This window comes from Zalophus californianus, chromosome 1, assembly GCF_009762305.2.
Source record: "Zalophus californianus isolate mZalCal1 chromosome 1, mZalCal1.pri.v2, whole genome shotgun sequence".
NCBI classification, from domain to species: Eukaryota; Metazoa; Chordata; class Mammalia; order Carnivora; family Otariidae; genus Zalophus; species Zalophus californianus.
The window spans coordinates 134,655,476-134,678,322 of NC_045595.1; the positions used below are offsets into that span (position 1 = coordinate 134,655,476).

The 22,847-nt window shown below is 47.7% G+C and overlaps 2 protein-coding genes across 4 annotated transcripts in view; both read right to left on the reverse strand.

The window, feature by feature from the left end:
* Window positions 1-3,699, reverse strand: part of PARL (presenilin associated rhomboid like) — a 54,401-nt gene extending 50,702 nt beyond the window's left edge. The window contains 2 exon segments of the mRNA XM_027585983.2: window positions 3,522-3,544; window positions 3,546-3,699. Of these exon segments, the coding sequence (XP_027441784.2) occupies window positions 3,522-3,544; window positions 3,546-3,647 (125 nt within the window). The 5' untranslated portion in view covers window positions 3,648-3,699.
* A 15,925-nt stretch (window positions 3,700-19,624) lies between these two features.
* Window positions 19,625-22,847, reverse strand: part of ABCC5 (ATP binding cassette subfamily C member 5) — a 174,009-nt gene continuing 170,786 nt past the window's right edge. For 2 of the 3 annotated variants that reach the window (XM_027587196.2, XM_027587197.1), the window contains one exon: window positions 20,541-21,044. In XM_027587196.2, coding sequence (XP_027442997.1) covers window positions 20,943-21,044 — 102 coding nt within the window. In that variant the 3' untranslated portion in view covers window positions 20,541-20,942. Of the gene's footprint in view, window positions 21,045-22,847 lie in introns of all 3 variants that reach the window. The other variant, XM_027587198.2, reaches the window with a different exon arrangement.

Below are 22,847 nucleotides of genomic sequence, written 5' to 3' on the forward strand. Positions count from 1 at the left end.
CCTACCTGACTAGGACTAACAAGAATTCGGATTTGTAACAAAGAATTTGAACACAAAAGTTTCATTAGGGCTGACAATATTGAGAGTTTCTCACCGACTCCCAGCATCCACATCCATTTCCCCCTAACAGTACACTGCAATTTCCAGCCATTTGGTTGGGGGAAGCACACCAAGCTCCTGACTGGCTTTAACCAACCTACAGATCCCACTGCCTGCCAACTTCAAGGGATTCAAGGATGACAACGTATCCCAAGTCAGGCCAATCTGGTCCAGTGAATTTCAATATTTTGTTTGTAATACTGGGAAACTTTTTCTGCTGGATGTGAACCTAGAAGTATATAGCCCCAAGAGCTACTGACAGCCATCTTACAAGGACAGCACACTGAGAGAATAAAGCCAACATTTAGGAAGCAGAGCCAAGTCATGGAGAAAAATGGAATCCTGGTGACAATCTGAAACACCGAATCTTGCCTCATTAGAAGCCAGTCCTACTGCTGGACTTTTTAACTGCATAAACCAATAAATTTTCCTAATTGCTTAGGCTGGAGTTGGGTTGTTACTACAAAAATGCTTTTAGATGAAGTACTTCATCAAACATTATATGACAAGGCACATTCCGCCCTTATGAGGCTTTTGTTTTAAATTTCTTAAAATGCAAAAACAAGGAAAAGCATGATAAACCATTCTAATTGCAAATGTTTGTGGTCATATTTACAAGCTTAGGTTCCTTAGCTCTACTCATTCATATCGGTGCAAAAAATGGAAAAATAAATGATTCAGGGGTGCGTGGGGTGGCTCAGCTGGTTAAGTGTCTGCCTTCAGCTCATGATCCTGGAGTCCTGGGATCAAGCCCGCATAGGGCTCCCTGCTTGGCAGGCAGTCTGTCTCTCCCTCTGCCCTTACCCCGCTCTCTCTCTCAAATACATAAAAATCTAAAAAAGAAAAAAAAAGACAATAAATCACTTACCTGAAATAAGTTCAGAAAACAAAGAGAAACAACATGATAAAATGGATGGTGCAGGTAGAGAGTGGAATGGGAGGAGAGGGTCATTAGAGGTATATACCAACTCATGAAGACAGGCCTTCCTGCTTTGGTCCTTTCGCCAATAACCAGGTCATTTGTGAAAGCAGTCTAATGTGCTCAAAGTAACCTGAGTTACTACTGGCCATACAATTGTTATAGTTCAGTTCTTAAACATGATCCCGTAACTTTTAAATAGAAAAACTCGTATCTATGTATTAGTTGCCTTAATGGTGAGTGAAAACATAGTCCTGTGAATTTTTTGACAGTGCAACTTAGATATATGTACGTCAGCACTAATGTCTATGTTTCTAAAGATTTTCATGAATAAATTAAGTAGAAATGGCCTAATGTTCAAATGGAGACATTTGTCCAAGCATACACACAATAGATTCATTCCACTTAAAAAGAAAATAAACGTATTTAGGGGAGAGGGGAATTCTACATAAACACTTGCATGACAAAATTTTCTTAAAACCCATCTGGAGTTAATAGATGGTAATTTAAACAGGGAAAAAAGTTGAACTACCAACTATTCTCTTAGATAGCTCCACACAACTGAAATTATGCAGGCTTCTTTTAAGCCTAAACCATTTCTTTGAAGTGCCTCCAGAAATTGATAACGGTAAAGCTTCTCAAGAGACTGAGATTTTTTCCTTTTTCTGTAAAGGGACAGATAGTAAATATTTTAGTTTCTATGAAGAACACATATGTCACATATCGTTTTGCTTTACAACCCTTTAAAAATGTAGAAACCATTTTTAGCTGGTGGGCTGTGTCGGGCCTGCCACAGTTTACAGAACTCTTGTATTACTACCTGTACGGCAAATTCTCAGCCATGCTTCAGGCCTATCACATCAGAATCACAAGGACTGGGCCCCGAACTCTGCTTTTTAACCTTATCTCTAACTTCATTCTTCTGTATACTAATCTTAGAACCACAGGAAGTCAAAGCAGACCAAATAAAGTTACATACAAGGTAACTCATTCTTCCTATTAACTTTAAGTGCTTATTTCCAGAGGTGAGCAGGCGTATGCTTTTCAGGCTTACCTACATTCTCTTGTAATGCATTTTTCTATGCAACCATAAAAATGTCATTTTCAAACTCTGCAAATAAACAGCAAACTTTAAAAAAAAAAATAGGTGCTAATCATCAACATCATACCTTCATTTGTTTTCTTTCAAATGGTCTCAAATTTTTACTGGATGCTCTTTATTAATCAAATTATTTTTCCTTTGCTTTCCCTTCCTAACACATATTTTTAATATTATCATACCTGTTGCTTCCTGATAGCCATATTCATTTTTCCTCCCCCTCAAACCATGCAATTTTGACTGGGATTTGGAATAAATTATGGAATCTGGACCGCTGAAATCTACCACCACCTCCACCTGACCTTCTCATTCTCCATCTCCCCAGGAGTTTAAGATTAGTGCCTGAAGCTCCAAGTTAAGGTGTATCCTGAGTTAAGCTATAATGTATGCAAGTTTTCACAAATCCCTAATCCAATTCACTTGGAATGCTTGCAAGAACTACAGGTTCTTCCACTCCCACCGCCCCACAATTTGAGTTGATAGAACTAGGGTGGGGCCTGGGAAATATATTCTACAAACACTCCGGGTGATTCTTAAAATTAAGCAATGGCTCCACCACATTGGAGCCTCAATTATTTGCCACGGGCTAGCCCCTCTGTTGAACACTCTACCTTAACTTGCTACCAGCAATCAGATGGGATTTCAAGCATCCAACTCAGAAACCGGAAGGTTGAAACTCTGGATTAAATAGGAACAAATTTCAAGCCAAATATACATCAAAATCTTGGACAGCTGAGGGATTTTTCTCTTCTCTTTAGAATTAACAAAAGCAGTAAATACTGAGAGAGCATACTCTTCATACAGCTTCTACTTGGGAAAACCAGTACTATAGTTTTCTTTCCAAATCATCTGGAAACTAAATATTCCACGGTCTCCATTCTTCAACAGAAAAGCCTCTCCTACGACTCTGAAGAAGGCAAATGCCCTTTGACTCCGTCTTCCCTTAGTTCTCTAAACGCTAACGAAGGTAACTTGTAGTAGAACACAGGTTTATAAAAATAGAGAATCAGTTCTGCCATTCTACCATCTGTGTAACTGCTTCACTTAAAAAATCGGCCCAATACCTTCTTCGCGGGGATTATGAGGCGTGGCACGCAATGAGCACTCAGAGACTAGTTTCCCTTCCCCTCACGTCCTTCCCGAGGGGAAAGGGGCAGACAGCGCGGGCTCACGGAAAGCTGCGCCCGGGGTCGGTCACTGGGCACCCGGCTCGGAGCACGGTGGCACGGCGAGAAGCGAGGACTGGCGAGGCGAGAGGGGAAGGCGGGACGGAGAGAGGAAGAGACGGGTCAGGAAAGGGGTGAGAGAAGGCAGCCCCGCAGGCCCGCACGGCTTGCGCCCACGAGGATGCTCGGCCGGAGCTGAGGGTCCGAAGGAAAAGCAGCCCGGAGCGGTGGTCATTACCTGCGTCCGAGCAGTCGCGGCGGGGGCCAGGGCCGCAGTGAGGTCCTCGCAGCTGCGGCCGCCCACCGGCTGAGCCCACGCCTGGCCACAGCCCCAGCCTCTGTGTGCCCAGCCTCGCCACGCCATCTTCCCAACCTCTGCCCCACCATGGCCCGACCTTACCAACCCCTGCCGCGGAACCACTTCCGGGGCGAAAGGGGGGGTGGGGTGGGGACACAAACCATAGAGCGCCGAGGTGCAGCCTAGAGCGCCCCCACGCCCGGCTGAGCCGAGGCTCCACACCACCCGGGGGCCCTGAGGGCGCCGCGCCGTTCTTTCCCACCCGGCCAAGCCTGGGCCTGGGCCTGGGACGGGCGCAGAAGAGCGCCCCGGCCTCCACCCAGTTTGCGGAGGAGGTGCAGAGGAAAAAGAGAAAGGGAAAACTAGCATTTATTGAGTATTGCCACGTATCAAGCACTTTACCTAAGTTACTGTATTTAATCCTCACCAAACACTGGAGGCGGATAGAATCACCAGTTTCAGAGGCTCAGAGAGGAGGGAGTGGAGGAACCATTGCATCATTGTATCTATATTATTTCTTTTTTTCTGCATCTGACCATTTTATGTTGTTGTTATTATTATTTTGTTTTTTTAGAGAGAGAAAGCGCTGGAGGTGGGGGAGGGAGAGAGAGACTTCTAAGCCAGCTCCAGGCCCAGGACAGAGCCCTTTCCAGGGCTGGGTTCCCGGACCCTGGGATCATGACCTGAACCAAAATTAAGAGTGCCATGCTTAACGGACTGAGCCCCACCCAGGTGCCCCTCACCATTTCACGTTATGACACACTTAAGAGAATGTGCCTCTGATCTTTAAAGTCCAAACCTGAAATGAAAATCTGTATTCTAGATGAAATACAAACTTCATGATTCAGCCCTTGCCTGCCTGCCAGGCAGCCTTATTTCCTGCCCCTCCAACCCACCCTCCCACCCTAGCTGCAGCCAGACTATGATTAGCAGTTTCTTAAAGGCACCTGCTTTTCCGAGTTCATAGACCATTCTCACTGTCTGAAACACCCTCCTTTACCTCCTACTCAACCAACCTAACCAACTTGTCCTTCAGACCAACCTCAATTGTCCTCTTTCCTAGGAGGCTGTAGGGGAGGAAAAAGTTTTCCTCAACTGTCTTGGGGATACCTAGCCAGGTCTGAGAATTATTTTTTTTTAAAGATTTTATTTATTTATTTGAGAGAGAGAGAATGAGAGATAGAGAGCACGAGAGGGAAGAGGGTCAAAGGGAGAAGCAGACTCCCCGCCGAGCGGGGAGCCCGATGCGGGACTCAATCCCGGGACTCCAGGATCATGACCTGAGCCGAAGGCAGTTGCTTAAACAACTGAGCCACCCAGGCGCCCCGCGGTCTGAGAATTATACTGACAAAGATTAACAGGAGAAAAAGCATAGAGATATTTTTTTTAAGATATTTATTTATTTATTTAGGAGAGAGAGTGCATGCGAGCAGGGGAGGGGCAGAGGGAGAGAAGAATCTCAAGCAGGCTCCCCACTGAGTGTGGAGCCTGATCTGGGGCTCCATCTTGCAACCCTGAGATCATAACCTGAGCCAAAATCGAGTTGAACACCGAACCAACTGAATGACCCAGTCGTCCCTAAAAAGCATACAAATTTTATTTTATTTTTACATATACATAGGAGTCTTCACAAGAGAACGAAGATCTGAGGAAGAGACCGGAGCAGGGAGGGTTTTATATCTTTTAGATAAAGAAACATAATTTGTGAAGAATTGACAGTGAGGTTCAGGTTAGAGTTAGTCCAACTAGGGCTAGGTAGTCCTTATCTTCCTTAACAAGAAAGATCTGGGTTAATTTAACAAGGTTTGTTTGCAGATTCCTCTGGTGCCTAGTTTCTGGTCTTTAGGCTGTTGAGAGTCTGTTTCTAGGAAAGGAGATAGTCCCTGCTCTTAGGATTTACTGCCTCTTAATTGCCTTCAGCTCAAATAATTTTAATGTCAAAGAGGCATATTTTGGGGGTGACATATTTAGTTTCCTTTAAGGCCTTTCGAGACCTCCAGTCTGATTTAGATGACCTCCATTTATGTTTTTTTTACTGCTTTGTGCTTATCACTATAATAGTACTGTATTCACCCCATAAATATTTATGAAGCACCTTTAGTATGCCAGGCAATGTACTAGGATGTATTTTGGATAACACTATCTCCGACCTCACAGAGATCCTGCTCTACTGGGGGAGAAGGGGAGAAAGTAAATAAACAGGCAATTACAACACATTGTGAGAAGTGCTATGAGCCAAGAAACAGAAGGCTCTGTGGGAGTTTAGAAGAGGGGAAATACCACAGTTGAGGGTTGGGGAACAGGAGGCAGGGGAGAAGGCTTCCCAGAGAAACTGATGGAGGTGACCAAAAGAAGAGAAGGACTGAAAATGATCTAGGCAGAGAGACTAGTATTTGGTGGTGTCTTTCAGGGCATGACTTGTTTGAGAAACTAAAATAAATTCACTTTGTTAAGTCATAGGTGTCAAGTCTGGGATTTCATCGACAAGCTAATGAGTTTGATTGCTGGCAGAAAACAGGAGACTTCTGAGTCAGAGACAAAAGACTATTACCCACAGCACAAACAAGCAGTATGAGCATTGTTTGCAAGGGTTCCGCCTTTTTCTCCAGCTCCCACTGTGGCAATGCCATGGGCCACATGGAGGCTGACTGATACTCTGACACTTGGACTCTGGTTCCTATAAATTCAGATAATAACATCTACCTTGTCACTTTGAGGAGTAAATGACTTTGTATATGTCAAGGACTCACTTGCTCATGGTTGATATTCAATGCGTAGTGCTATCATCGTATCATTATGAGGTAATAATTAGAAACTGACGTAGAAGCCCATCCGCAGGAGAAGTCTTCCTCTTGTCATTTTTACTTTATGACCATAAACAAAGGTACAAAGTGCTTATATGGCGTGTTGGGAGAAAGAGATTCCGGCCAACATGTACTCAGCACTTATCATATGCCAGGCTCTGTGCTGAGCATTGCACACAACAATCCTAAGAGAAAAATTCCTATTGGCATCCCATTTGACAGATGAGGAAACCAAGGCACACAAAAGTTATTAAGAGCAATACTGGGATTTCGGCCAAGGTCCAAGCCCATGTGATAGAAAGCTTCCTAGAGGAGTTGGCCTTTGAATGGAGTAATGAGCAGGAAGCCAGGCAGGATGAAAGACAGGAGGCTGGATGATGGTAGCGTTGGGCATTACAGGGTGTTGCAAGCTCCAGATAGAGGCTCCGAGGTGTATTTTTCAACACCATCAGGCAATCAACTCGATTCTGAAACTTTCTACCTGGAGATATCGTCAGATTCCACAGGTTAAGAGCTCAGTCCCACAAGACTGCCCCCACGCCCCACTTCAGATGTCAGTCACAAGTTCAGGTCATTACCTGTGCTTCTGACCAATCCGCTATAGATCAGAGATTTCCACAACTCTCTACTTGAGTTCAATTAATTTGCTAGAGTGGCTCACAGAAATTTTAGAGAAACATTTACTTACGTTTACCAGTTTATTATAAAAGATAGTATAAAGGATATAGATGGAAAGCCAGATAGAGAGGTATGCAGGGTGAGATCTGGAAGGGTCCCCTGCTCAGGAACTTCTGTCCTCATGGAACTGGGATGTGCCACCCTCCCAGCAAGTGGATGTATTCACTAACCTGGAAACTCACCAAATCTCATAGTTCGAGTTTTTATAGAGCTAATCTGCAGCCTCCTCCACCCCCTGGCCCCTTCCCAGAGGCCTGGTGAGTAAGGCTGAAAATTCCAACCCTCTGATCTCTTGGTCTTTCTGGTGACCAGCCCCATCCTGACACTGTCTAGCGCCCCCTAAATCATCTCATTAGAATAAACTCAAAAGGGCTTCTTATGAACGACAAAAGACACTCTTGTTACTCAGGAGATTCCAGGGGTTTGAGAAGTTTTTTGCCAGGGACAAAACCCAAGTATGTTTCTTATTATACCAGAGGCACTCTAACGGGGCAAGAACTGACAGGAGCTTAGGAGAGGGAGACAAAAAGCAGTTGGATTGGGGTTGCTGTGTTTTCTCCACCCTATAGCCTGCCTGGGCCACAAACAGGTGAGCCTTAGAGATGGGGTAGGGAGAATCTCCCGGGCAAGAAAAACCCAGTCTTTCCGGGGCTTTCTGGGATCCAACTTGCTCAGTGGTCCCAGTCTGGACTCTCCAGGCCATAGGTATGGTTCTACACAGAAAATGAGTTGTCTGTGAGAGAGCTTCAAGATTTCATAAAGTCTAAAGGAACTGGTAAGCTTGCCTGCAAAAAGGCCAGAGGCGAATTAATCCATCAAGAATTCCCATTCTAGGGGCACCTGGGTGGCTCAGTTGTTAAGCATCTGCCTTCAGGTCAGGTCATGATCCCAGGGTCCTGGGATCGAGCCCCGCATCAGGCTCCCTGCTCCGCGGGAAGCCTGCTTTCTCCCTCTCCCCGCCGCCCCCTGCTTGTGTTGCCTCTCTCGCTGTGTCTCTCTCAGTCAAATAAATAAATAAAATCTTAAAAAAAATTTTTTTTAAGAAAAAAAAGAATTTCCATCTCCCACTCAGTGCAGCGGCAATGATTGATATCCTACTAACCGAAATGTTGGTGTATTCGCATGTACATCTTTTAAATAACTCAAAGGAAAATGCCTTTCTTAGGGTGCCTGGCTGGCTCAGTTGGTAGAGCATGTGACTATTGATCTTGGGGTCATGAGTTTGAGTCCCATGAGTTTGAGGCCCCGGTTGGGTGTGCAGCTTACTTTAAAAAAAGAATAAAATATTTTTAAAAAGGACATGCCTTTCTTAAAAGTCTGATCTATTGAGATATGATTTATGTACAATAAAATTCACCCTTTTAGGTGTATAGTTCCATGATTTTTGACAAACATATTCAGTTGCATAGCGATCACCAGTTATCAGACAGAACATTTCCATCACCCTGTAAAGTTCCCTCATGTCCCTTTATAGTCAATCCCTAACCCTACTTCCAGACCCTAGCAACCACTTATCTGCTTTATGTCCCTGTAGTTTTGCCTTTTCAAGAATACCATAGAAATAGAATCATATAGTATGTCTTGGTGTTAACATATATTTTCATTTCTGTTGGGTAAATACCCGGGTGTGGGATGGCTGGGTTGTATGGTGTAATGTTTAATTGTATAAGAGATCACCGAACTATTTTTCAGTGTGGTTGTACCATTCATTCCCGCCAGCAGAGTGTGAGGTTTCAGTTGCTCTGCACCTTCTAGTACTTGGGATTGTCAGGGTTTTGTTTTTAGCAATTCTAAACATGTGCAGTGGATCTCATTTTGATTTTGACTTAATATAAGTCAGTCTTTTTAAATAAACAAACCTTGTCTGAGATACAATCTTGGGGATCTTGGCAGGGGCTGGGAGGGGGAGTAAAGGGAGTGATTGGTAGGTAATTTGTTGAGAATAGTTGCATTGGCTGCTGGTTTTTGCTTGGTAACAGACTGGGGAAGAGCGTTCCCGTGCTGTCTGCAGCAGCCTGCACTTCTTCCCTTTGGTCAGGAGAGGGCAGGAGAGGGCAGAAAATAAACCGCCCAGTTTGGGCCTTATTAGGTGCCAGCATCAATATTACTCACATGCAGTATTACATTGACAGTTTTTCTCAAATGTCTTTCCCTCTGAACCTATTTAGCTGCTAGAGTATGAGGCTTGACTCCCCAAGTTAATCTTGTGAAATAATTCAATGCCAAACCTTAAGTAACCTTATCAAATCCTTTCCTGCCAGAGCATAACTAACCTAAGAACTGAACTACTGAAACTGAGCTACTGTTATAGAATCCTTATTAAGTCTCCTCCCTAATGTCACTGCACAGAGCCTGTATTAGGGGGACCCGTGAGCAGCCGAGCAGGGGAAAACCTTGTTCTTCTACAATTTTGCTGGAGCTGAGAGACTGAGGAAGGACTTTGTGGGGGACAGGTCTCCAGACCCTCCCTTCCCCAGGACCTAGGCTGGAGCAACTCAGATGGGACACTGCACAGATCTTCTGGGGCTGGGGCTGCAAAGTGCCCCAAATGTGTTGTAGCCTGAGCCCTAGGCTCCCCTCTGTCAGTTGGAACCAAAAGGTCCCAAAGTGGGTGGCAAACATCAGGAAGAGCTCCATCCAAGCCAGCTGGTCCCCTGGGCTCACTCGATGCCCTGGAAGCAGAGGGAAAGGTTAGACGGGGCAGCTGACTCCTGTGCCTGTCTCATCACCCCCCCCCCCCTACCTACCACCCATAACCCAATGCTTTTGCCCGTATCTACAGAGAATGGCAGGAAAGCCTCGTGGACCAGGAACTTTCCATCCTTGTCCAAGAAGTGGCCTGGGTTGAACTGTGGGGGGGTCCTCCCAACACTCAGGATCAAGGAGCACAGAAGCCAGATTGGGCAAGATGATGGTGCCCTGCAAAGCGAAGCTAGTATGGCTCCAGGAGCCTCAGCTGACCTAGCACCTAGCCCTGACAGTGGGCTGACGTGAGTCCTGAGAACACCCAGTGTGCTGGTGACAGGGGCCCAGGGGGCAGGCGGCCTCTAGAAGATTCAGCAGGCGGCTCTCCCTGGGTTCCTTTTGTCCGGGCTCACATCAGCAAAGTTGCCGAGCGCTACACTTTCCTGGCTAAGGGCCCCCACCTTTATCCTGAAGACTCCCCACCCAGGTCTAGAGACACAGCTGCTGCCACTTGTGGAGAAGGCCCGCAGCTGCTAGGCGTGACTGAAGAGGACCGGGTTCTGCACAGGGCAACAAATATGGGGTTTGGGGTGGTAAGGCGGGGAGAAACGGAATGACAGAGAGAAAGAAAGACTGAGTGGTGAGGCGCAGAGAAGGGGAGAAGACGAAAAGCTTCCCTCTTTAGGACTGGGGGGAGGAGAACATGAACCCTAACCAGCCCTAGCCCCAACCCTAACCCTCTTTAGGACTGGGAGAGGAAAACTTGAACCCCAGCCCTAGCCCTCATTCTAACCTCAAAGAAGAAGTCAGAGATTAGAAAGAGAATTAGCCTGATTAGGTGGGAGCAGAAAGAAGCCAAAGGCCCCTACAGTGCGGGGGCTCCTTACCATGTGGTCTTGGGCTAAAAGGAAGGTCAAAGTGGAGCCAGGATGGGGTTGGTTATGGACCCAGGACCTGGGGCACTCAGCTCCAGGAGTTCTGAGGAAGGCTTCATACCTCGCAGCTCATTTAATAACCACCACAGAATTAAATCAGCCACTCCTGTGGGGATGAGAAGACTGGCAACAGGATTCTTGGTTTTGAGAAAGGTATCTTGAAATTGAAAACAAAAACAAAACACTTGGCAGAGTTTGAAGCCTGCATCCTAAACAGAAGCAAATAAAGAATGCAGAAATTCAGCCGATGTAAATACTTTCAGAAGGCACTTCCTTTTCTTTCTTTCTTTTTTTTTTTCAAGTTTTATTTTTTTAAGTAATCCATGTGGGGCTCAAACTTACAACCCTGAGATCAAGAATCTCATGTTCTACCAACTGAGTCAGCCAGGTGCCCCTTCTTTTCCTTTTTTTTTTTTTAGTTGCACTACCGCAGGCTTAAGGAGGGGGCCCGATCCTAGCCATCCGGGCCAACAGCCACCCAGAGCTGGTTACTCCGTGGCTTTAAAGCCGAGGGGTTGGGAGGCACATGTTCTTGCTGCAGCCTGAGTAAGCTATAGATTTCCTAATTACAGTCCTGGCAGTTTCCCCCTGTTTTCCCTATCTGGGGATGAAGGAACCTCTGCATTACAACATCTATTAATAATCATCTTCAGATGCAGAGGGCCTTGAGCAAGATGCTCTTTACCCTCCAGAATTCTTTATTTCCTGTCCTGGCTGACATTCCGGATTCCTTACAAAGTGACTGACTGATCTTAGTGCATGGAACAGCCTCAGAGGATAGCCTATCCAGTACACAAAACGGGCAACCCTCTCCCCCAAATTACAGAGCCATCTGCCTGCTGGGTGCCCCTTGGGGACTCTATGCCAGCTTCTTCCCAGGAAATGGCAGTTTGGAGTTCACAATGAAATAGAATGAGAAGACAGGCTTGAAGTGCCATTGCTGTGTTAGGGATCGTTGCTGTTACTGCTCTCACTCAACTGATGGGATGGTTAGGGACGGTTTAGGGATACCTATAACATTTCCTCTTTCAGGAAACATCTCCCACCCAAGTTGCAATAGCTCATCATTGATTCCAGGCTATTAATGGCCCCCTGGAGCTTTTATCACAGAACAATCCCTAGCAATGGGCAGAAATGCACTCTTAAGGAAATTTTCTGATCCCAAATGGCATGAGACGGAACTGAACTCTGATTCCCTCCTTTTTTTTAAAGATTTATTTTATTTTATTTTTTAAAAAGATTTATTTATTTATTTGACAGAGAGAGAGAGAGAGAAGCGCACAAGTAGGCAGAGCAGCAGGCAGAGGGAGAGGGAGAAGCAGGCTTCCCACGGAGCAGGGAGTCTGATGCGGGGCTCGATCCCAGGATCCTGGGATCATGACCTGAGCCGAAGGCAGCCGCTTAACAACTGAGCCACCCAGGTGCCCCAGATTTATTTATTTGAGAGAGAGAGAGAGGGTAGGTAGAGAGGCAGAGGGAGAGAGAGAGAATCCTCAAGCAGACTCCCTGCTGAGCAAGGAGCCTGATGCAGGGCTTGATCCCAGGACCCTGAGATCATGACCTGAGCCAAATCAAGAGTCAGACGCTCAACCAACCAAGCCACCCAGGTGCCTCAGATTCCTCCTGTTTAACTTGACCTAATCTGACACAGCTTTTAGACCATCAGGGCTCAGGGCCTCCTGCCATGCCACAGCAAGAGGAGCTGATGACATGGTCTATGGTCTTGTACTCATTCTAGTAGACATTTGCCAAACTTGCTGAACTTGCTGGCCAGTTACTGCCAAGGACAGTTCAGTATCAGCCAGTCTGGCGGACCAATTGACAACGCAAAACATCTCTATTCAACACATCGGCTCATTTACTTCCTTAGAGAGGCATTTTTGGAGCAATAGGAATGACAGGGAATGTGGTGGAAAGAGCAAAAACTTTGGAATCAGAGGGACATGAATTTGAAACTCGGGTCAGTTACTGTGTGTTTGGGGCACTTACTTGAGCTCCCTAAGCTGTGAAACAAGAGTAACAGTAACAACAACTTCTAAAGGATAGCATTGCTAAGAAGAAATGTGTGGGGGGCGCCCAGGTGGCTCAGCAGTTAAGCGTCCGACTCTTGGTTTTGGCTCAGGTCATGATCTCAGGTCCTGGGATGGAGCCCCACATGGAGCTCTGCACTCAGTGGGGAGTCTGCGTAGGATTCTCTCTCTCCCTCTCCCTCTGCTCCCCCCCAAATAAATAAATAAATCTTAAACAAGAAGGAGGAGGAGGAGGGGTAGGAAACAGGCCAAAAGAGAAAGCGGAAGACAAGGGCTGAAAAGCTAGGTTTGCCGACTCCCAGTACAGTGCTCTTCTCACTGCATGAGGAGCCTGAGGATCAGTCATCTAGTATCCTCAACCAAAACTTAAAAAAATATTTAGTCAGCATTGATTGAGAGCTGACTGTTGTCATGGGGAAGGGAAGTGTCTCCTGCCCTCCAGAGTTCTCAGCAGCCATTCATCTCCGGCTTGGATCTCAAACCCCACTCAACACAACAGAAGCCCTCCAACTGATGAGATCCGCTGGCCCTAGAAGGTGGCTTAATGTGGCAGTTGTTCCTTGAGTCTGCCCGTTCTCCCCATCTCCCATCCCAAATGGCTTTTCAGAGAATTCCTTCCATCCACACACAGTGCTCCCACCGGCAGGGTTCTGTTAGTTTTCCTTGTGGTGTCACATTCACGGGGCTGTGGGCTTCTACCGCCTCAGAATCCTCTTCTGGGCAGAGGTAGGCTCTGCACAGTCTTCCCTTCAATTTTTGCAATGCTCCCAACAATCCTGCATTTGACAGGTAGTGAAACTGAAGTGCAAGGCCACAGAGCTAGTGAGTGGCAGGACCAGGATTCACCACAGTGTCCTGACCCCACTTCCTTCCTTCTAGTGCCCTGGACTGAGAGGGAGGCTCCTCTGCCTACCCCGTCAGGGGCCTCCATTGAGGACAGAATTCCCACCTAGAGCAGTGTCTCAGGGGGGCAGCTGAAAGCTTAGCTGCCACAGGCTTCCTCGGATGGGAACCGAAGGAGCCAGGAGGAAGTGCCTTTTCCAGGAGGAGGTGCCAAGTTTCCAGAGCAGGAAGGCAACGTGAGTAAAGCCAGCCTGCTGAGCAGAGGCTACATGTTGGGCCTGCACCGCCCCATGCCCCTCTGCTTCCTGGTCCCAGGGCTCCGAATGCAATCCAGCCTTCTCCTTAGCCCCCTCTGGCCACTCTCCTCACGCACCCGCGCTCTCAGACAGCGTCAGGGAGGGACACAAGTTCCAGGAATCTTTCCCAATGGAGTAAATCCATTTGGCCATGCCAGTCACACCCAGGCCCTGCTGCTCAGGCCTGGGACAGGTTGGGATACCTTCACTCCCCCGGCCACCTCACCTCTGCCCATGGAGCTCAACCCTCATTGGGCTCCTTTCAGCCTCTGCCTGGGAGCCTCAGCGGACTACAGGGGTCGGCTCAACAAGGGGTGGGGGACAGCCCCTGCAGTGGTGGTGCCTCCCCTCAGGATACGCTACTCCTGCTCAGTATGATGAAACCCGAGCTCATGCTTCCTGCTCTCCTCTGTCCAGGCACTAAGCAGCCTCCCTGGAGGCCTCACCAGCAACAACCCAAGTGTCTTATCAACTGATGACTGGATAAATAAAATGTGGTGTAATCATACAGTGGAATGTTATTTGGCAACAAAAAAGAAGGAAGTACTGATACATGCTATAACGTGGATGAACCTGAAAACAGTATGCTAAGTGAAGAAGCCAAACACAACATATTGCATGATTCCATTCATATGAAATGCCCAGCATAGGCCAATCTATAGAGGCAGAAAGTCAGTCAGTGGTTGCCTAGGACTGGGGAGAATGGGGGGATTAGAGAACATTCCAAGCAAGTGCTGCTGGTAATGTTCCATGCTTGGAACAATATTTGTTACTGCTGCCATTCCCACAACACTGCTTCCTGTTTGTTAGAAGTTGCCTTCCCCTCTCCAACAAATCACTTCCTTCTTCCTCATAACATTGTTTCAGAAACTTCACCCCTCCGAGAGCTTCCCTAGTCAACCCCACCCATCCCTCACCACTTTTCTTCTCAACGTGCCAGCCGTCTCCCACAGTGGTCCTTGCCTTGTTCTGGGTTGATTCCTTGGCTCTGTTGTCTACGTTTTGTGTCTATGCCATCTTTTCCACCATAGGGCAAGCTCCTAAAGGCAGGCACCAGGCCTCCCTTTCTTCCGGGTTCTCCAGCTGCTGTGTCACCCAATTGCTCAGAGTCCTGAGTTGCCATTGAGTGATGTGGGCTCACTGACAGAAGGACTTGGTGGCCCCCCAGGATCCAATCCCACAGTGCCCAACCTTCCTCTGTGTGAGCACACCAGTGGCCCATTTACCAGAGCTTCTACGTTGGGCTCCTTTCAATATGCCCACTCTTTGACCATTTCCTCTTCCCACTGCAGTGTGAGCTACTTGAGGCCAGTGACCATTCTCAACTGAAATATGTAACTTAGAATACCGTTCTAGCTTTCAAGTTAATTCAGATGGTTTGGCAGTTTGGGTACATGTGGATGGTAGTTTTGGGGGTTCTGGTGGTCATGAAGGTTTTGATAGAGGCTTTAGCACAGATGAAGGTAGTTGGGCAGTGGTTGTGATGGTGAGTCTGCTTTTGGAGTTGGGGGTAGCATAGAAAGAGGGGTCTGTCATCTGCCTTGTGTCCTCACTGATCACATTCCTTTTGGCTTCAGCTGTTGTCTCAGTATCTTGGCCAGGAATGTTGTCCAGAGCCTCCTTAAAATCAGCTATGGCATCTGAGGCCTTTTCTTTAAGTTACAGAAATATATTGCCCTAGTGGGAGACTTGCCTGCTCAACGCTCCCCAGTGTGTTGAGGTTTGAACTTGCCCTCCTCCGTCTCCTGCCCAAGGTCACACTGTCTGGCTGCTGAGGGTGGGATGCAGCTCCTAAGCCAGACACATCCAGCACACAGGGCCAGACGGCCACTGGATTCCAGGGATGGCAGGCCTAGGGACACAGATCTGGAACGGAGGCCCCAGCAGGGTACTAACCCGTTCTTTATTGCTTGGCCAAGGCCCTTGGTGTCAGGTTGTGAGGTGTGGGCTCCCGAGTGAGATGGTGGAGGTGGGCCACAAGGTTCCCACTTAAAGGGAAGCCGCCATGCAGAGTATGTCTGACCCTGTGGCAGGCAGTCCACCCTTCAAGGGGCACCTTCACAGGCAGTCTCCGTGAGTCTAGCCATCATCATCACCCAAGCCATGGGGCTCCCTGTGTTCTCTTTCAAATTCTAGGCCAAGGTTGGACAAAACTCAGACCCCTCTCTCCTGGTCCTCTAGGAACAACTCAAATCAGTAAGATGTCTTGGCTAAGTACCTTCCCCACATGAGGTATTTTGCACATCAAATTTCTAAACCAGGCCTCTCGACCATACTGTGAAGAAAATTGCTTCCACCTTAGCAGATGAAGAAGGAGAGGCTCAGAAGGGTGAGCTGATTTGTTTCATAATCCAGGTCTTCTGTCTCCACATTCAGTTTTCTCATTCCACAGCTGCCTCCCAGCTGGGACAGGCCAGCATACTCAAAAAGAAGTTTGCTAAAGGCTAAGAGAAAACAGGTGTGAGACACTCACAGTCATGCTTCCAGAGGTTCTGATGAAGCTGTAGAAGCCTCCTGTGCAAGGCCTTGCCTGGCCCCGGGAGTACCTTTGCATCCTGACTGATGCTGCACCCAGAAACCCCTTCGTCAGAGCTGAAATGCCCTTTCCTCTCTGCCCCCCTTCTCTGCCCACCGGGCCCCACCCAGACCCCCTTCTGTGGCCCTGGGACAAACACTGGATAAGGACTGTGAATCACAGCCTCGGCCCAGGGGGCTGTGCCCCAGGCGGGAGCCATTTCCCGTAACACACTGCCCCCCTACTGTAGGTCTCTCATCTCCCCCCAGTAGACAGGGCTCAGGTGGTTTTTCCACCTCTAGATCTACCCAAATCCAGTGCCAAATCCAAGCTCAGTGCCTGAAGGATGTTCCATCCCACCCCCCACATATCCATCCACTATGAACGGGAGAGGAGACAAATACCAGGACATATAGAAGCCACTAGAGATGGAAGAAATGGGAGGTGAGGCAGGAGAGGTGCCAAAACATCTCCATACACCTGAACAAAGAGGGGCTTTTCTTTCTTCTATCTGTGTTTAACTTGCACCATGTGCCCAGTGCCTCCTGGGAGTGACTAGAGACAAATACAGGTGGCCTGACGGCCTCAGACGGTTAGGTCAAGTCCCAAGGGACCTCTTACTGGGGACGGTTGGGAGACCCAGGAATCCTTAACCAAGAGAGGGTTTATAGACTCAGACACCATATCCAGGCAACCGGGGCAAGGGCCAGTGCTAGAGGACATGGCACTGTTTGCACATTTTATTATGAACCGTGCTTTCTTTCACTCTTGCAAGTATCCCAGGTCGCTCCCCGTAAACACTCTACAGTTGCTGACTCTTAGTCTCCAGGCTTTGCAGAAGGGGAAATGATGATGTGACATCTGACGGTTTGCAATGAACTTGGCATCTAGAATTCTGCTGAGTGTTCAGTGGGGTTCCCACAGGGAGCTGCTTTCTTTCAACCGCTGCTTTGAAGGGGGGGAGGGGCAGCACTATTCAAGACTCCGCTGAGTAGCATGATACTTGTTAGGCACCTACTATATGTAAAACATAATATTTAAGCCAGGAATGATTAGGTATACAAAAATAAGATAATTCAATGCCTTTAAGAAGTTTATATTCATGGGCAGAAATATAAGAAAATAATCAGTTACAATATGCAAAGAAAAAGGAAATGAAAATAGAAAAAAATGAAAAATAATAAAAAAAGTAGTAAGCAAAGGGTTGTAGGAACCTAGAAGAGTCTGAAGAGAAAGGCCTGTAGAGGAGGTAATAGTTGACCTGAGTTTAAAAAAAAACATGGCTTATTTATTTCTTTACTTTAAGTGAGCTCTATGCTCAATGTGCGGCTTGAACTCACGACCCTGAGGTCGAGTCTCACACTCCACTGACTGAGCCAGCCAGGTGCCCCAAAACATGGTTTTTTTAAACAAGAGAGGATTGGGGCACCTGGGTGGTATGGTTGGTTAGGTGTCTGACTCTTAATTTCAGCCCATGTCATGATCTCAATGTTCTGAGATTAAGCCCTGCATCAAGCTCTGTTTCATGCCTGCTTAAGATTCTGCCCCTCCTCTGCCCTCAAACAAACAAGAGAGGATCAAGGGATTACAGGCTAATAGCAAAGACTTAAAGGTGTGAAAATAGTGGCCTGTTCTTAGGAATACTGAGTAGAAACGGAGGGTTGGAGCCAGATAATGGATACCCTGAATGGCAAGCTAAAGAATATGGGCCACTTTATAGGCAACTGTCCCCTGAGGAGTTTTGGTGGAAAGCCTTTGACCAGCTTGCATTTTGGGTCAGCATTTCGACAGCAGCATATACAATGGTCTGGAGAAAGACACTGAGCCAGAGAGACTGGTTATGAGCTGTAGCTACAATATGGAAAAAAAGAAGGGAGGTGGGCCTTAATTAGGGCAGAGGGAGAGAGAGAAGGCGGTGGTGGTGGTGCTGTGTAGGACCTGGCGTGATGGAATTTATCTGGAAGGGACAGGTGAGCTGAAATAATTCAAGGCTTCTAGCCTGGAAGACTAAAGAGGCCATGGGACTGCTCACTAAGGCAAGGAGCACTGTTAAGACTTTCGAGAAGCTGTCTGAGGAACCTGGAAGATGCCAGTGGAGGCGCTCGGCACTAAGGAGATAGGCCAAGCCCGCAGCTGGTTTGTCACTGTGCCTGTAGGGGTGAAAGATCCACGGGGGAGGGGCGCCTGGGTGGCTCAGTCGTTAAGCGTCTGCCTTCGGCTCAGGTCATGATCCCAGGGTCCTGGGATGGAGCCCCGCCTCGGGCTCCCTGCTCAGCAGGAAGCCTGCTTCTCCCTCTCCTACTCCCCCTGCTTGTGTTCCCTCTCTCACTGTGTCTCTCTGTCAAATAAATAAATAAAATCTTAAAAAAAGAAAGAAAGAAAGATCCACAGGGGAGAGCAAACGCCGGGGGCAGAAGGCAGGAAATGCCTCCGTTTAAGGGGCAAAGCAGGGTGAGAAAGGTGAAGGAGACGGAGAGGTAAGACCCTGTTACCTTCTTGGAAGGTAAACCCAGGGAATCAAGAAAAGGGGCTGTTTACCTTAGTGCTGTCCAACAGAACATCCTGCGATGATGAGAATGTTCCATTCCTGCGCCATCCAGGACAGTAGCCACAGGTCAAATGCACCTACCGAGCCCTTGGCATGTGACAAGGAGGAACTCAATTTTAACTTTAGAGCGAGCCCCCTGAATTTTTAACACGGTAGTTTACAAAAATAGCCAGGCTTAAGATACGATTTCTGCTGCTGATCGGCAGAACCAATACGAATAGCTTAAAAGCTTTCTTGGCTGCATTCGACCCAATATATTGAGAAACTTGAGAATGAGTGCCTTTGGAATGGTCCTTAATTCTCAGTGAGTTCATCTGAATGAACTGGCTGGAAGGGCAACTGCATTGTTTGAACCGCTGAGAGTCCTCAACAAACTGCTCACGTGAACTCTATTTCACCACAACTGCCTGCCTCCCCACAACCATTCACCCTCCCCACTCCGCCTCTTGTGAGCAGCACAAGAGCTTTGCCTGGTGACCGTGCGCAGGAACACAGGCTGAAGGGACCAAAGCCCACCCCCAGGATTCCAGGCACGCTGGGCCCCACACCCCTTGCAACCAACCGGCTCTGTCACTGGTCCTTCCAGCACGCAACCCCATCATTGGATATTCAGAGCCAAGGCTCTTGTACCCCAAAGCCACTCCCAGAGAACAGTTTTATACACCAAGAGTTTTACAAAATCCAAAATAATTTTATTCACTTTTTCAGATTTTTGCTTCCACAAGGTGTTCAGCAAACATGCTAAGGCGACAGAATGTCTAGTTGGTCACGACATGCAACGCTGACCGTTCGGTTGATGACAGCAGCGACCACGCCCACCTGAGCTACTGGTCCCACAGCACAAAGGGGGTTTGCGGGAACACGCGGAACCACACAGCAATCAGCAACCTGAGGTAGGTCTCTTTACAGTACAAAAAACTTCTACACCAGTGTGAGACACTGATTAGCAAGAGCTGCTTAAAGTCGCAGACTTTGGAGAGAGACAGACTGTGTGACAACTGCAGCGAGAGAGAACAGACCCACAAACTCCTGAACCCTGTCAGTGAACTGTGGAGGCGTGGGACCAGGCAAATGACAAAGTGCCACTGACGAAAGCAGCAGCGGACCCCGGGGTTCGGAGCCGGCAGGTGTAGGGCTGGAGAGCTCTGTGCAGTGGCCCGCGTTCAGGAACCTGAGGCAGTGGCACACTCTGTGAACAGACTCGATTCTGGTTAAGAAACAACAGCAGAAACAGGAAGGCAGGAGAGAGACTCCCCCTGTCCGAGGAACGTTCTTCTGTGATTCTCATCCCTGACGGAGGGAGCGAAAAGGGGGCTGGGGCTGTACCCCACTGCTCTCCCGACAGAAACAGTGAATGACAAGAGGACAGAAAGCAGGAGCCCTGAGAATTCACGGCGCTCTGCATGGCCTCCGGCAGCCCCCTCCGCTGCCCCTCCCCCGGGTGTGGCTGCGAGGAGGTGCCGAGGGGGCCCCCCCGAGGGCCCGCTATTGCCACACATCTTCCTTTTGGATGCCCAGAGAGCCCCGCACCGTGAAACCACCAGCTGAAGAAGAACAGTGCGCTACCCTTCCTACAATCTAATAGCAAAATCAGACCTCTAGTGCAGCAAACCGTACAAAAATGATAGGAAGGAATCTGCACTGTTATCAGGACAGTGCTTATTTTAATATAAAATAAACAGCTTACATTTTCACTGTAAATATAGGCTATGTACAGAATTATATATAGACATAGCTACACGTATAAAGCTTCATTATAGGCCTCTGATACATTTATAATAACGGTTCCCTGAACCTTTAGAGTGCAATTAAGAACAAAAACTAAATTTTGTTTACATGAATATGGAATAAATACAATAATCAAAATAGGACTCTCCCTAAAATTGAAACACACAAGCCAATCCTGAACTGCTGTGCGAAAGATCAAACTGGGAAAGGCAAGGTTTCGGCAGGAGGACGCAGTGAGGGGCCCGCCCTAGGCAGGGAATGGCAATGCTCCAAGGAAAAGAGCCAGCAGCGGGGAGGAGTTAGCCCTTGACAGCGACCTTGTTCTCCACTGCAGCAAACATGGCATAGAACCGGGAGCTGTCATTGGACAGAAGGACTGATGGGGTGTCGAACTCCACCACCTGCAAAGGAAGGAGACACGTCACTCAGGGTCACTCGGAGGACCACTGCCAAGAAGGGGGCAAACCCCAAAGCCCACTGGGGGTGGAATCGCAGTGACAATTCCATGAGTCATGCCATGCCCCAGTGGGTTACACTTTTGGTTTTTTGTTTTTACTAACCAGGGTATAAGGGAAAGGTTAGGGACAAAGACATCCAGACCTCCTTCACATAAATCTCGGGGCGGGGGGGGGGGGGGGGAGTTGCAGCTCAAGTCAAGGGCATAGTAGGCGAATATCATCTTGTTGTACAAACTGGAAAGAGAACAGCTCAAAATACCCAGTTGGCAGAATAAGAAAGTAAGGGATTCATTCAGTCAATTATCCATTCCTATGATGGACTTCTATGCAGCCACTGAAAATCCTATTGCAGTAAAAAATGGAATGATATGCTGGCAGAACCTGCCTTCCATGATAGAGGCAGCAAATTGTCACCTACTCACTTTCCCAGCCTTTCTTGCTACAGGTCTGGAGAAGGACCAAGGCATGGGGCACAGCCTTGACGGAGGAGAAGTCTCTGGGGTGCTTCTAGGAAAGGCTGTTCTGCCCGGTAGATATAGGCAGAGGACAAAGTACGCTTCCCCAGGCCTGCCCGTGTGAGGCTGTGACGGTGGGTGCTAGCACAGACATCCTGCACCAGGAGGGGGAAGGAAGGTGGGTACTGGCTGGAAGCTGACACAGATCCTGACATCGCTGAGCTGCTGAAGAACCAACCCTCTGGCCTCCTGCTGTGGGCTAAGAGAATCCTACTGTCTAAGCCTCTTTCGTTCTGGTATTGTGTGTCTGCAGCAGAGCACGTCCTATCCACTAGAGTCTGTGCGTATAGATGCATGAAAAATGCTGGCAGGGGGCAAATGAATGTATTAATGATGCTTATCCCTGGGGAGGTAAATGACTTATCTTATTTTTGCCTTTATGCTTTTTTCATGTTTTTCAGGATTTCCTCAAGTTGCAAGGAAATTTTAATCCGCAAGAAACAAAAACGAAGGGAAGGGAAGGATAGAGTTCCTCAAAAAGAGCCAACGGTGGGCGCCTGGGTGGCTAAGTTGGTTAAGCGTCTGCCTTCGGCTCAGGTCATGATCCCAGGGTCCTGGGATCGAGTCCCGCATCAGGCTCCTTGCTCTGTGGGGAGCCTGCTTCTCCCTCTCCTCCCCACTTGGGCTCTCTCTCACTATCTCTGTCTCTCTCTCTCGAATAAATAAAATCTAAAAAAAAAAAAAAAAAAAGAGCCAATGGATCCCCATTCCAAAACACTAAGCCACTCATAGAAACAAAGTGGTCTAGATGTGTCTTTAAGAAAGAATTTCCCAGAAGGTGTTCTTGGTGCCCCCCCCACTTTATTTTATTTTTCTACTTAATACCTGTGTACAGAGAAGTAGCTCTGTGTATCGAAATGTGTAATAGAATCTCACTAAACATTTAGGATAATGCAAACAAAGACAGTAACAAAAACCACTAATGTTAACATAATTTCAAGATGAGGAGAAAAATCATTAACTCCTATCCTCTCTCAAAGTCAGCTCTGTAGAGCGCAGCCTACATCTGTTGTAGTAAATGTTTTTCCTCAGGACTTCTCCACAAAGAGAGAGGGATGGGGCAGTCTGGCTGCGTAAAGTGCTGGCTTTGGCGTCGCTGGCCTAGCTCAGCTCCGACTCTCCCTTCCTATGGACTGGAGATAGTGTAAGTTCCCTGAGCCCATCTTCTCTTCTGGAAGGCAGGGTTAACACATCTGTATCTTTCTCGGTGGTTGTGATGACTAATTACGTG